Genomic DNA, 13,159 nt, shown 5'->3' on the forward strand with positions numbered 1-13,159 from the left:
TTTACATATTTAAAAAAACATTATATTATATTCAACATTCTCTGAAAACAATTTGTTCTTCTGCAGTAAAGCTGCTAAAGTAAATGTGTGTAAGGAGTTTTAGATATTTATTTTGGAAAATAAACCCAAAATGACAAATCAATAACCAATTTGTTTCTGTTTTTGCATTGTATATTGGGCTAAGACTACACCCTCTATCTTTTTTGTACACTTTGATTCATCTTTAACTCACACACAAAAAAAGCAGTCTCTTCTGTGTTTTCTTCCTCTCCTCAATCAGGTGTGAGCTGCATTAATGTTGTGTTAAATGAGATTAAATGACTATTTGACAATTTACATTTTTATAGACAATTTTTTATTTTTGGGTAAACTATCACTTTAAAATGACAATAAAATCACTTAATACATGAGCCCTTTAAGCTGGAATAGTATTACTTGAGGTGAGGCTAAAAATATTCACTTTTGTGTACACAGTCAGCACTAACACAACAAAGAAGCAGGTGTGATACCTGAAATTCTGGTTTGCCTGGCCCGGCCTCTCTGTCGCAGAGGAAAGAAATGTGTGTGGAACGCTGCGTGTGCTGCTGGTTGTTGTACTGCGAGCCGTTTCTGTAGGTCAACTGAATCATGCCGTCATAGTAAGAAAGTCTGGAGTTATACTCCCCGAGATTCCAAGAACTTGTGCCACTACAGAGATGCAGAGAGAAATAAAATTGGCATTTTAGGATTTTGAATAATTGAAACAAAGAAATATTATGATGTTGATGAAATGAAATGAATACGGCATATCATAAATCAGGTTGTGTGCAAATCTGAGTATGTTGTGGAGTGCATGCTGTCATTAAAGCAAAAGGGATTCATACAAAATACTGAATTCAAAATAGATAACATTCATGTTTCTTTTTCAAATTTTTACTCATATTTTTATGCTGATAATATAATTTGTAAAGATTTTTTTTATTATTAAACTATAAGCATGCTAAAATGAAGCATTTTAACCACTGGTAATATTGCACTTTTTACTTGTCACAAGAGTGTGTTAAATAGAAATGTACTGTAGAGTGAACTTGCCTCTGGTCAACTTGACATGCCCCTGCAGTCTCCGGACACTTTGCGGCCTTAATGTTGCCACATACGTTAATGAAGTAATCATACCTTCCACTGGACATGTTATAGTAGCCTCCATTAGGTTTCCGTAAGGGGGACAAATCAAAAGAAATATCTGAAAAGAAATTGGATTAATGTGAGCAAGCTCTTGAAAAAACAAACAAAAACAAAAAACAACTATGAACAAAATTCACGTTTGGTGAAATCTGACTTGAAAATCTTGGAAACCTTCAAACTTCAGAGCTGCAAATGGTTTGCAGTGTTGCAGGAAAATGACAATTTGATGGCTAGATCTTAAAATAGTTATTTAAATATTTGTAATGTTTTATTATTTGTGATTTATTAAAAACAGAAACCCCGGAGCATGATATCATCCTGTTGCAGCTATTCATTGTGGAGTTCCAAGAAATGTTTGCATGCTTACAGCCTAGTGTCATCGTAAATTTAGTAAGTAGTCATTTAGCATTAAGTAGTCATGCAGTAGATACATTTAACCAAAGCAACTAACTGGACACTTGTGAATTGCCTTGCTCATATCCACAATGTGAATATATCACGGATCACCCCGTTTATAGCTCAAAATCACAAGCTTACAGTTAAATGCCCAGATCTCAAACAACTAGGCCACAACGCCCCACAATATTAAAGCAGGCAATATTATGGCACAGATGCTTGATAATCCATAGCTCTGTACCTGCTTGAGGGTCTTCTACCTTGCAGTCATCCCCTTCTGTTTTGGAGAGGACACAGGCAAAAGCGGTGAGCCATTCAAACTCATATGTGCAGCCGTCACTGGAGACACCTCTCAAGATTGGAGCACTCTCGACGTCTCCAGGCTTACACTTTAGAGTGATGATGGTCTGAACTTTCATGTTCCCCCAGCATGCATCTCCATCGGTGTATATGAGTCGAATGTCATCGCCTTGTGCCGCTTTTTGTGGAGAAGTGAGGAATTTGCCCAAACTCATTGGTTTTCCATTTACTTGGAGAGGAGAATTAGGGTTAGTATTAAAAGTACAGAATAAGATAAGAACAGAAAAAAATATTCACTGGGGTCCACAAATCTGAGACCACAAGTGAAAATGCTTCTATTTTGCATTTTTCCTATTTAAAACTTATATATATATATATTTTATAAATAATATTATCAGCATAACAATTTGAGATGAAATTAAAAATTAAAAAAAACATCAAAATGTTTGTCTTAAAGTATTTGAGAGGCAAAACTGCAGAAGATATCAAAATGACTTCCCAGATTTGTGACTTTTTCTGCTGAACACAAATGAAGATTTTTAGAAGAATTTCTCAGCTCTGTCGGTCCATACAATGCAAGTGAATGGGCACCAAAATGTTGAAGCTCCAAAAAGCACATAAAGTTAGCATAAAAGTAATCCATTAATCTCCAGTGGTTAAATCCATGTCTTTAGAAGCAAAATATGATAGTTGTGGGTGAGAAACAGATCTATATTTAAGTCCTTTTTTTTTTAATCACCCAAAGAATTTGAATCGCAAAAAACAAAAGAAGAATGTGAAAGTGAAAAGTGGAGATTTATAGTAAAAAAAAGACTCAAATATTGGTTTCTCACCCACACTTATCATATTGCTTCAAATTTTGGTACCCATTAACTTGCATTGTTTGGACCAACAGAGCTGAGAAATTCTAAAAATAATTTGTGTTCAGCAGAAGAAAGTCAGTCATGCACATCTGTGATGGTGTGATGATGAGTAAATGATGAGAATTTCCATTTTTGGGTGAACTATATGTTTAAGACTTGTTTTCAGAGAACATATCTCAAAATATGCATTTTCTCTAACCCCATTGAAAGAATAGTTTGGTTCTAAAAATTTGGTTAGATTAATGCTTAAAACTATTTACCAATGTGGTAAAAAAAAAAATGAAATCTAATACAGTATGTTAGCATCTTATGCAAGTAATGCTTAATTTTGTTTAGATGTTACTGTACAACAAGACAAAACTCCTGATAATGAAAATGTCAGTTTCAGTTTATTAACAGGTTTTAATTACATTTGAAATACCAGATTTTCTCCACTGTATTCATCCTACCGAAAGTCATAAACGATGTACTGACCCACTGCACATATTGCTGAATCCTCCGGGCAAGAGAGGGCTGCTCCCTCCTGGATGATTTTATGACAAATATTGACATAAAATCTCTTCTTATCGGCCTTGCCGTCCACAGCTTCCCAATTATGAGATCCGTCCGATTCTAAGAAACAAGGACAATTAGTCACTTTAGATGGTGATAGAATCGCTTTTTGGGGATCTTTTAGAGGAAGAAGTGCAGATTTTGCGTGATTGTGAGTTAGCATGCACTCGTTCATCATTATTTGATTGAATTTGCTAAAGAAATGAGGAAGCACTTGGGCAAAATGATTCCTTGCTTGAAAATAAAAATGTGTGAAGAATCTATGTTTTCTATGATCAACCTATGTAAGGTGAAAAATGGCAATATAACATATCGATCAGGATTGTTAAGACAAAACAACTCTGGAACATTTTGAAGTAAAAAAAGAAATTAAAGGAAACATGTTTTCATGATCATTGATGTCACTTTCCATTACACAAGCACTTGTACCATCACTACCTGGGAAGCGTGTTAGGGGTGAGAGGTCATAGCGCTTTTTGTGGTCTGTGACTCGACACAGCAGATCTTCCTTCTCTTTAACACAAGCATATGCCGTTTCCCAGTCAAAGTAATACGTGCAGTCAGACTCTCCTGTGAACACAGGCTGGCCATTCCCTGAAGAAGAAAAAAAAGGGTTTAAGTTCAAGTGAAATAAATTCAGAAAACATCTACCAAACTTCTGATATGAGGCCGTCTATAATTCCAAGCCGTGGCAGATCCTTCCTCTTGGTTCTCATCCAGTCAACTTCCTCAACTTCCTCAGGCAGGGTTTAAGCAGTGACCCTGTGTTCTCATCAGCACTTGACTCCCTGAGCCACTATGAGTCATTGTGTCACTCACCAGCTGTTGAGTTGCACTCAAAGTTAATGATGGTCATGCGCTGAAATCCAGTACTGCATCTGCTGCCGTCTGGGTAGATCAGTGTGAGATCCCCATCAGAATACCTAAACAAATGGAAGCAAAGATTTTTCTTGCAGTGTGTAGTAAATAAAGTGTGTCATTTCTGTACTGAACCTCTAAATTTACCAATCAGAATTTCAAAAATAATGAGACAGAATGCTTTATTTTTCCATTACAGATAAAAACATTTCTGATGTTTACCTCAGTGTTTGGTTCTGAAATCTGCCAGCAATCTTCTTCACATCGCCAGTGTCTTTGACTTGGCAGGTGGATACGTAACCCTTGCCATCTTCACAGCTACCAGCACTGGTCTCACCGCACACATTCATATAGAACACATAGGTGTCCTTGCCATTTTTGGCCTCAGCCATATATGGTCCTTCTGCAGCTGAAAGTTAAAGAAATATCATGCAAAATTAATTTCAATCATGCTAACTATGCTAATCATTGCTAACAGTTCTGGTAACGATCTGTTTTATTTTAAAGAAAAGTTCCCCCAAAAAACATTTACTCATCCTCGTGCCATCCCTGATGTGTATGACTTTTTCTGCTGAACACAAATGAAGATTTTTTTAGAATATCTCAGCTCTGTTGATCCATACAATGCGAGTCAACAGGGTCCAAAGCTTTGAAGCTCAAAAAGCATTTAAAATCAGCATAAACGCAATCCACACGACTACAATGGTTAAATACATGTCTTCAGAAGTGCTATAGGAGGTGTGGGTTAGGACCACCTATTGGGTAGGAAGGAGAGTTTATAGTAAATAAAGGACTTAAATATTTATCTGTTTCTCACCACGTACCAAATTGCTTCTGAAGAAATTGATTTAACTACTAGAGTCATATGGATTACTTTTATGCTGCCTTTAAGTGCATTTTGGAGCTTTAAAGTTTTGGACCCTGTTGACTTGCATTGTATGGATCTACAGAGCGGAGATATTCTTATAAAAATCTTTGATTGTGTTCTGAAATACCAAGTTTTTTTTGGACATATTCCATAACAATATCCATTTTTTTTGGTATGGTACCAAAATAATATGTTCTTGTACATGTACAATGGGAATCTGATGGCCTTTGGACAATGTTGCATGATAATACCATTCAATCTTGGACATGAGTTGTTTTGTAAACATAATAACATGCTAATACCATGTTTTTTTTCTCTCAACATGTACCATAACTATTCCAAGGTTTTTAAATATGCATGTACAATGGGAATACCATGGTCTTTGGACATTGTTCTATGGTAATACTATGGCTTTTTGGATATTGTTTGTTTTTTGAACATGGCAATGCCATGCTATTTAGAACATGTATCCTGGTAGTACCATGGTATTTTTATGGCTTTTCTTAGAGTACCATGTACAGTAAATACAATTATCAATATGGTAATCATTCAGACCATGGCACAGTATATATATATATACACACAAATATGATGGCATTTCCATCTGATATTATTACTGTACATAGTGCTGCCGCATGACTTTTTTGTAAGTGGTTTATCCAGCTAATCTACTCTTTGAACAGCATATCGAGTCAATCTTTTCTTCATTCATAATTTTATCCCAACCGTCAAGCAGGTTGCTGAACTGTGGTATGTTAAACATGCAAATTACACAATCTGTATTTGTACTCCATCTACACTAACAAATAGTGACTCACGTCCATGTGTCAGGTGAGTGAGGTCAATGGCGATGTCGTGCTGAACGCTGGTCAGTTTGCACACGTGGCTCTCCAGGTAGTCTCTGTGACAGGCATACTCCGTCACCCACTCGATCTCATAACGACAGTTTGAGTTGCTTATCATCTTTGGGTTACTGCCCTGAGGAACAATTAAACCATGCAAAAGTGACACCTAATAGAAAGACATGGCCAGTGCCTCATGGCCTCAGGCTCTCTATACTATGACAAGTGTTCATTTTTAAACAGATTTTTGTTTTAGTCATAGTTTTAGTCTTTTGACAATAATGTCCTTAAAAATGTGTCAATTATTCGTCATGTCATTTTTATTCATTTTAGTCAGTTTAACTCTGACTAAAATGGCATTTAATTTTAGTCAACAAAAATAATGTCTTTTAGATGAGAATGTGCAAAAAACTATAACAGACAAAACTTTAACCAAATATTCAAACATAAAGAAATGTTTAACATGTATCAAACAAATAAAAGAAACAAAAAAAAAACAATACACCTGTCCTTGTTGTGAAATCCCTAGCTCCTGAAATAATAGTACAATGAATATATGATGTTACTGTTTACAAACAAACGCTCCATCCCGCCACTTCTGGGATCTTCTAGTTGCCCAAAAAAGAACTGCTGTCTATAGGCGCTTCTCTCAAATTGTGCTAAAACGGCCCAAAAAGTGCTGTTTGTGGGGTTGAAAGGATTAAGGATTCATTAAAATTTCTACCAGATCGTTGCATCAGGAAAAACTAATGATATTTCACGGGTCACCGTCATTGCTATCACATCTGATCTATTTAGACACAATTGACCTGCAGCAGCTGTTGGTGGATATTAACTTTTGTTTTTACAAAAAAAACTGTGATATGAGGTCAAATATGATCTAACGATGATCTTATATCATCAAGACCAACACATACATGGGGCCAGGGGAGCTCAGTGGTAAAGACGTGTGGCTATCACCCCTGGAGTTTGCTAGTTCGAATTCCAGTGCGTGCTGAGCGACTCCAGCCAGGTCTCCTAAGCAACCAAATTGGCCCAGTTGCTAGGGAGGGTAGAGTCACATAGGGTAACCTCCTTCTGGTCGCTATAATGTGGTTCGTTCTAGGTGAGGCGTGTGGCGAGTTGAGCGTGGATGCCGTGGTGGATGGCGTGAAGCCATGTCTCCGTGGCAATGCGCTCAACAAGCCACGTGATAAGATGCGTGGGTTGATGGGTCTCAGACGAGGAGGCATCTTAGATTCGTCCTCCGCCACCCGGATTGAGGCGAATCACTACACATCCACGAGGACTTAAAAGCACATTGGGAATTTGGAATTCCAAAATGGAATAATGGAAAAGACCACCACATAAGATATAAAAGGAGGAACGGGACACTTCTCAACCATAGCAGCGCATGGATGGAAGTTTGTGAAAGGATAAGTGAATAAAAATGTCATAATGCTAAAATGGTGTCTTTGTATTTATTTTGAATGCATTAAATAATATTGTTCAATTGAAAAATGTTGGACATGGAATATGATCATATTAAAGTAAAATATTATTATTTATATTTAAGCAATTAAGACACATTGTATGTCTGGTGGTATTTTTAATTTCTAAGTACTCAAAGTCTTGGGCTTTAAAAGTGTGTTATACATGTGAGGATGTGGTCATCAACCAGTTACATGTCCGACATAATCGCACAGGCTCATTGAACCAAGTTTAAACTTGTTTTGCCGATATTTCAGAAAAGAAACCACATGATTGTATTATTCTTTTAGAATAACTTGTATATAAAATTATTATGTAATAAACATTATAAGATTCTATAAAGCTTAACGATTTTTAAAACTGAAGCGCTGCCTATTTCCAGCATTGAAATCTGCTGCTCGAAAGAACCTGGAAGCACGGTTTACTGCGGTGTGATGTCAGAGCAGATTTCAATGGTGGAAATAGGCAGCGCTACAGTTTTAATAATCTTTTAAGCTTTGCAGTCCCATCCCCAACTAACACTATTGGTCGAGTCAATGTTATTGTCTGTCTTGAGACTGGTCTCGCAACACAAAGAGAGACACAGCGTTTATAGTTTTCAAGAATATTAACCTATGAATGGCTTACTTATGGCTGTCTTTGCATATTAAGCTGGGATAGAAGAAAATATTTTAACACCGTTAAAATAGTTACATACTTCAGCTTTAAAATCATTTCATTATTGTTATGACATGTCTTTCATCTCGAACTTGTTATTGTTGACGAAATCAAAAACCCCTTTGTCAACTAATGTTTTAGCCAGATATTTCATTGACAAGATTAACAATGATTGAAGGAGTACGTGTAATTTTACCGTTTGTCTTGTAGAGGGACAAATGAATGTAATTGTCACCGCTGGACTGTGACCATCACAGAATTCTGGGCTTTCTTTGACTCCTTCATACCGCAGCTTCAGTCTGAAAGAGAGCAGAAAACAACCCAAAACTCAGCGGTAAAGATCAAGGGAAGCTGTAAGGCACAGTTAGATTTCTGGGCTAGGAAAAACATGTTATAGGTTGGCATGGGGCAATTTATGAACCATTGCAAAATCTCCATTTATCTCCATTAAGCCCTTGAGAAAGACATCAACAGGTTACTGCAAGTCCCCCTTTCTCTTTAGATAGAAGCATTTGATAAGTGACTAAGGAATTGTTGACCATAAATGAAAATTCTTTCATAATTTGCTTAGCTCACCCATTTGAATTTCCATGGAAAACAAAAGGGGAATTTGAAAGAATATCCTGGCTGCTCTTATAATATAATGAAATTGAAGGGGACTGGGACTGTCCCCAACTCCAAAATGACCTCGAAGCATCATAAAAGTATCATAATCCTAGACCATACAATCAATCACTACATTTATAGTGTTCTGAAGTCATATGATAGCTTTGTGTGTGGTACAGACAAAATCTAAGTTGTTATTCACAAAACAATTCCCATTCGAAAATGGTGCCATTAGATGCATCTAATCAGGTTTGATGTCAATGATGTTTTGTTATGAGACACCCCAAAAAAGTGCCATTTGAAATCATTGACTTCAAGCCCCAGTCCCCATTTACTTCCATTATATGGAAAAGAGCTGCCAGGTTATCCTTCAAAAATTCATGTTTTCTGTTCCACAGAAGAAAAGAAAGTCATATGAGTTTGGAACGACATGAGGGTGAGTAAAATAATTATCTCTTTAACAAATTAGCAATTACAAAAGCACATACTTGTCATTGGAGAGCAACTCCAGCTGGTTGACCGGCTGACCCATGTCAAAGGAACCTTTGCTGGAGGTGAGACAGGCAGCAGATCCCTCGGGACAGAGACTTCCGGCTCGATCTAAACAGAGAAGTTTACATCAAATGGTTTTAAAAAAGAAAAAGGCCAATCGAAAATAAGTTATTTGTACATGTGAACCATACACTGCACTTTCAGATGTTTAGTTTGTATAATTTAAATAAGAACCTGCTCAGACACTTTGCACATCGCTTTGCTTGAAAATGCATATTTTAATTAAATATGTAAGGTGTTTGTTGACCTGGAGACAAACCAAGTGCAGGACACTGGAAGTGCAACAAGTGCAGGACACTTGAAGATGTACAATACTGTGTCCTAATTTTACTATGCATAAATCATTTTTAAAATAAAAACTCACTAAGACTTCTGCATATATTTATGTAGAAATCAATGTCGTCATCTGGGTCATCAACCAGGTAACCATCCGTGAGTTTAATCAGCGGGTTGAGGTCGTGTTTCTTTCCATCCGTGTCAAAGACATAGCAGGGGACCTTTAAAAAGAGAAAAGACAAAAAATAAATTATGTTCTTAAAATAATAAGCCACGAAAGGCAGAGCATTGCAGTCATTTACTCAGCTTTGTGTTGTGCCAAACACCCCTTACCTGTGGTAAAATCACTGTAACGCACTACACCAATGTTCAATTAACAGTTATATTTATTATTAATAATTATCAGAATAAACAATTCTTCCATTTAGTAGATCAATATCCTAATTGAGGGCTGATTGCAGTTGCCAAACAACATGGCAATTTGGCTAATTAAAAAGGAAATTTCCGGGTTCAATACAAGTTAAGCTCAATCGACGGCATTTGTGGCATAATATTTTTTACCACAAAATTGTATTTCGACTCATCCCTCCTTTTCTTTAAAAAAGCAAATATGGAGGGTATAGTGAGACACTTAAAATGGAAGTGAATGGGTCCAATTTCTAGAGCGTTAAAAAGGCATAAATGTGAAGCTTATAATTTTATAAAAGCGCTTATATACTTCTGTTAAAACTTGTGTATTATTTAAGCTGTAAAGATGTTTAAACTGACATTTTTATAGTCATTTTAGGGTTTTACAGTTTACTGGTGTTGCTTCGTCATGGCAATGAAGTTGTAAAATTGGATCTAACTTTACACAGAAAGGTATGCACTTTTCAAATACTAAAATTATTAACACACATACTGTTTATGTCATGTGGCTATACTTTTGAAACAGTGAGAATTCTTTTATGTTTAAGGATTTGTCCCATTCACCTCCTTTGTAAGTCCCACACTGTAACCTAGATTATTATTTTTTTATTTATATTTTAAGAAAAGCTGAGTCAAGTCGAAATTAATATCTGTGGTACTTAACATTATGCCTCAAATGCTGTAAATTGAGGTTGGCTTGTATGGAGCCCCAGAATATTTGAAGTCTAATAGTCTAAAAAGAAACAAACCTTCAGAAAACAGTAAAAGAAAAAAATAATTGTTTATGCAACCCATTTAAAATACTTCATCTATTCCAAATCCGAATCTAAATTCCACTGAAAAGGGTAATTTAGCTGCGACGTGCTCGCCTTGCATTATGATCATTGTTTATTAAATATAGAACATGACACGCGTTCACTGAATCAATATTAAACAGGCATATTTATTGAAAACAATTGAATGAATAGTGCAGGACCAATAGAGCAACCCAGCCTGTTCTAAACACAATTTGCCAAGTAAAAGTTACTTAATATATTAAAACAGTAAGGACATCGTTGAAAATAATTAATAATAATTAATACCAAATCTACGAGAGAGAAAAAAAAATACGCTGAAAAGTTGCGCGTAGTTCACGACATCAAGTCGTGCATAGCCACTGATCAAATATGACAGCTGTTAGGTAAAGAACGATAACCACTAACAGTTTCAATGAATATTAAAAAAAATAGGCCTGTGATGTAGCCTATATTAAACCTAATGTATTCTAAACATGACGTGCACACAGAATAAAACATAGTTTAACCCGCTGAGCAGTCGGCACCTCGTTGAAAATAAACAGTAATTTTCTAGGCTACTTACTCAAAAGCATACATTTTCTGGATGAGCTAAATTAACACGCCAACATGGTCCGGTTAAAGACGAGACTTGACTCACCTGTGGTGGCCATCCTGCACTTGAAAATGTCTGCACAGCGGAAAAATAATGTAGAAGCATGCAGAGATTTAAAGAAGACTCAAATGTGAAAACATCCATAGGGACTTGTTTGGAAATACGATTCCCGCACCACCACCGAAGTGGTTTCATAACTGCTTTGCTGAGTTTGTTGCTCTAGCGAGAGGACAATTTCTTGCGCACCCTGAGGTGAAATGAAACTTTGTATCTGTGGCAGTTATCATCTTTTTAAAATAACACTTGTAATATTAATTATATTTAAAATATGTAACATTAATATGACAGTAATTTAAGCGCAGCCTCTGTAAAAATATAAAGCCAAACGTAAATGTGTAAAAATGTTGATCAGTTTAATGGGGGGAAATATTAACCGTCAAGTAATTCCAGTATCGCCTAGCAGCATCAGAACCATTTAGTCGACTAGTCTCGCACATCCCTAGTCTGAACTAGAGGTAGAATAATTTATCGGGAATTTTTTTTAAACTATCGGCTGATTAATCAGTTATCTGTCTTATGCACCACCTTTTCGATATCAGCAAAATCCACTGTCGGTCAACCTCCAGTTTGAACTATCAAACGAAATAAATAACAAATATTAGTGAAAGATCGATTAATCGGCCATTTTGCAATTATCGACATCGCCCGATAACGGTGAACTCTTGGTCAATTTACTTTCCCTTGTGTCAGTTCCAAAATGTACCAATAGATTTGTCAATGAATAGTCAAAACTTTCTTTTTAAAATGTCTTTCTTTTCAGTTTATGCAAATTTGAGTAAATATTGCAAATAAAGTGTTTGTTTCACTTTGGACATTTTGTGATTTGTTGTTGTTAAATTGTATTACATTTATCAGCATTTATGTAAGTCATCGACTTTCCAACTCTCTAGATACTGGTTTGGGCATCGGCCATTGAAAAACCCATATCAGTCAACCACTAACAAATATAAAATAAAATAATAAAAATAAAATAATAATAATAATAATAATATTATATATATATAAATTCATGCTTTTTATGTATTTATGTAATACAAATGTATTAGAAAATTTGATAAATTGGCAAATCTTATACTGAAGAGCAGATCTAGATCATTATAAATTAGCTTAATTGCTCATTTACAACTTTTGTAAGTTATATTCCTCTGTATGAATATTCATACAATATTCAGCTGTCTATTTAGAAGGTCACACTGTCAAAGCATGATGTTAAAGAGGAGTTCATTATTTGTCTTTATCCCACTCAGAACAATATTGTTCCAACATACATGCTCAGACTGAAATGTCATTGTCTCGTCAGCTTCACTCACCTCTTTATGCGGTTTGAATTTCTCTCTTCTGCAGGCAGCATACGTCCTCCATTCAAAATAATGTACACACTCAGAGACAGTGACAAACTCTGGTGTGCCCTTTTGTTAAAAACAAAAAACAAAGCAGATAATTAATGGTGTGCTAACGTAATCAAAATTAGCATGCAAACTTGCGGTTACAAACATAAAATAGGTATATTGTCAAGCAAGCATAATTTTCTTTAATGATTTTACTTTTACCAATCTAAAAGTAAAATCTTTTTTTTCTGTGGCTTACACACATTGCAAATGAGCTGGTGTTAAAATTAGAGAACTGTTTCATCAATGCATACAAGGGAAATTGTTGTTTCAGTTCTGTAGTTACATAGTCTGTATAAGAGATTCTGTTTGGTCGTGTCCTAAATCTGATCTGATTTATTGAGGTTAGCATGGGAAAAGATTGATGCAAAAATGCAAATAATAAAATGTAACTAACCATATGATCATGCAAACTTACGATTGCAAAATAAAAAGGCTTATCAACTTCGAACGAGAAAACTTTTGTTATCACATGCTATGTATTCTGGCTATACAGCTATCCGATTTATT

The 13,159-nt window shown here is 35.7% G+C and overlaps 1 protein-coding gene across 1 annotated transcript in view; it reads right to left on the minus strand.

Moving 5' to 3' along the window:
• LOC127622161 (cation-independent mannose-6-phosphate receptor-like) overlaps positions 1-13,159 on the minus strand; it is a 56,400-nt gene that overhangs the window by 34,115 nt on the left and 9,126 nt on the right. Inside the window, exons 4-15 of the mRNA XM_052096132.1 lie at positions 12,572-12,670; positions 9,493-9,625; positions 9,065-9,176; positions 8,167-8,269; positions 5,820-5,979; positions 4,356-4,542; positions 4,095-4,198; positions 3,714-3,869; positions 3,198-3,335; positions 1,802-2,089; positions 1,072-1,222; positions 510-687 (exon numbers count right to left, since the gene is read on the minus strand). Coding sequence (XP_051952092.1) covers positions 510-687; positions 1,072-1,222; positions 1,802-2,089; positions 3,198-3,335; positions 3,714-3,869; positions 4,095-4,198; positions 4,356-4,542; positions 5,820-5,979; positions 8,167-8,269; positions 9,065-9,176; positions 9,493-9,625; positions 12,572-12,670 — 1,809 coding nt within the window. The remainder of the gene's footprint in view (positions 1-509; positions 688-1,071; positions 1,223-1,801; positions 2,090-3,197; positions 3,336-3,713; positions 3,870-4,094; positions 4,199-4,355; positions 4,543-5,819; positions 5,980-8,166; positions 8,270-9,064; positions 9,177-9,492; positions 9,626-12,571; positions 12,671-13,159) is intronic.

Source organism: Xyrauchen texanus, chromosome 28, assembly GCF_025860055.1.
Source record: "Xyrauchen texanus isolate HMW12.3.18 chromosome 28, RBS_HiC_50CHRs, whole genome shotgun sequence".
Classification (NCBI taxonomy): domain Eukaryota; kingdom Metazoa; phylum Chordata; class Actinopteri; order Cypriniformes; family Catostomidae; genus Xyrauchen; species Xyrauchen texanus.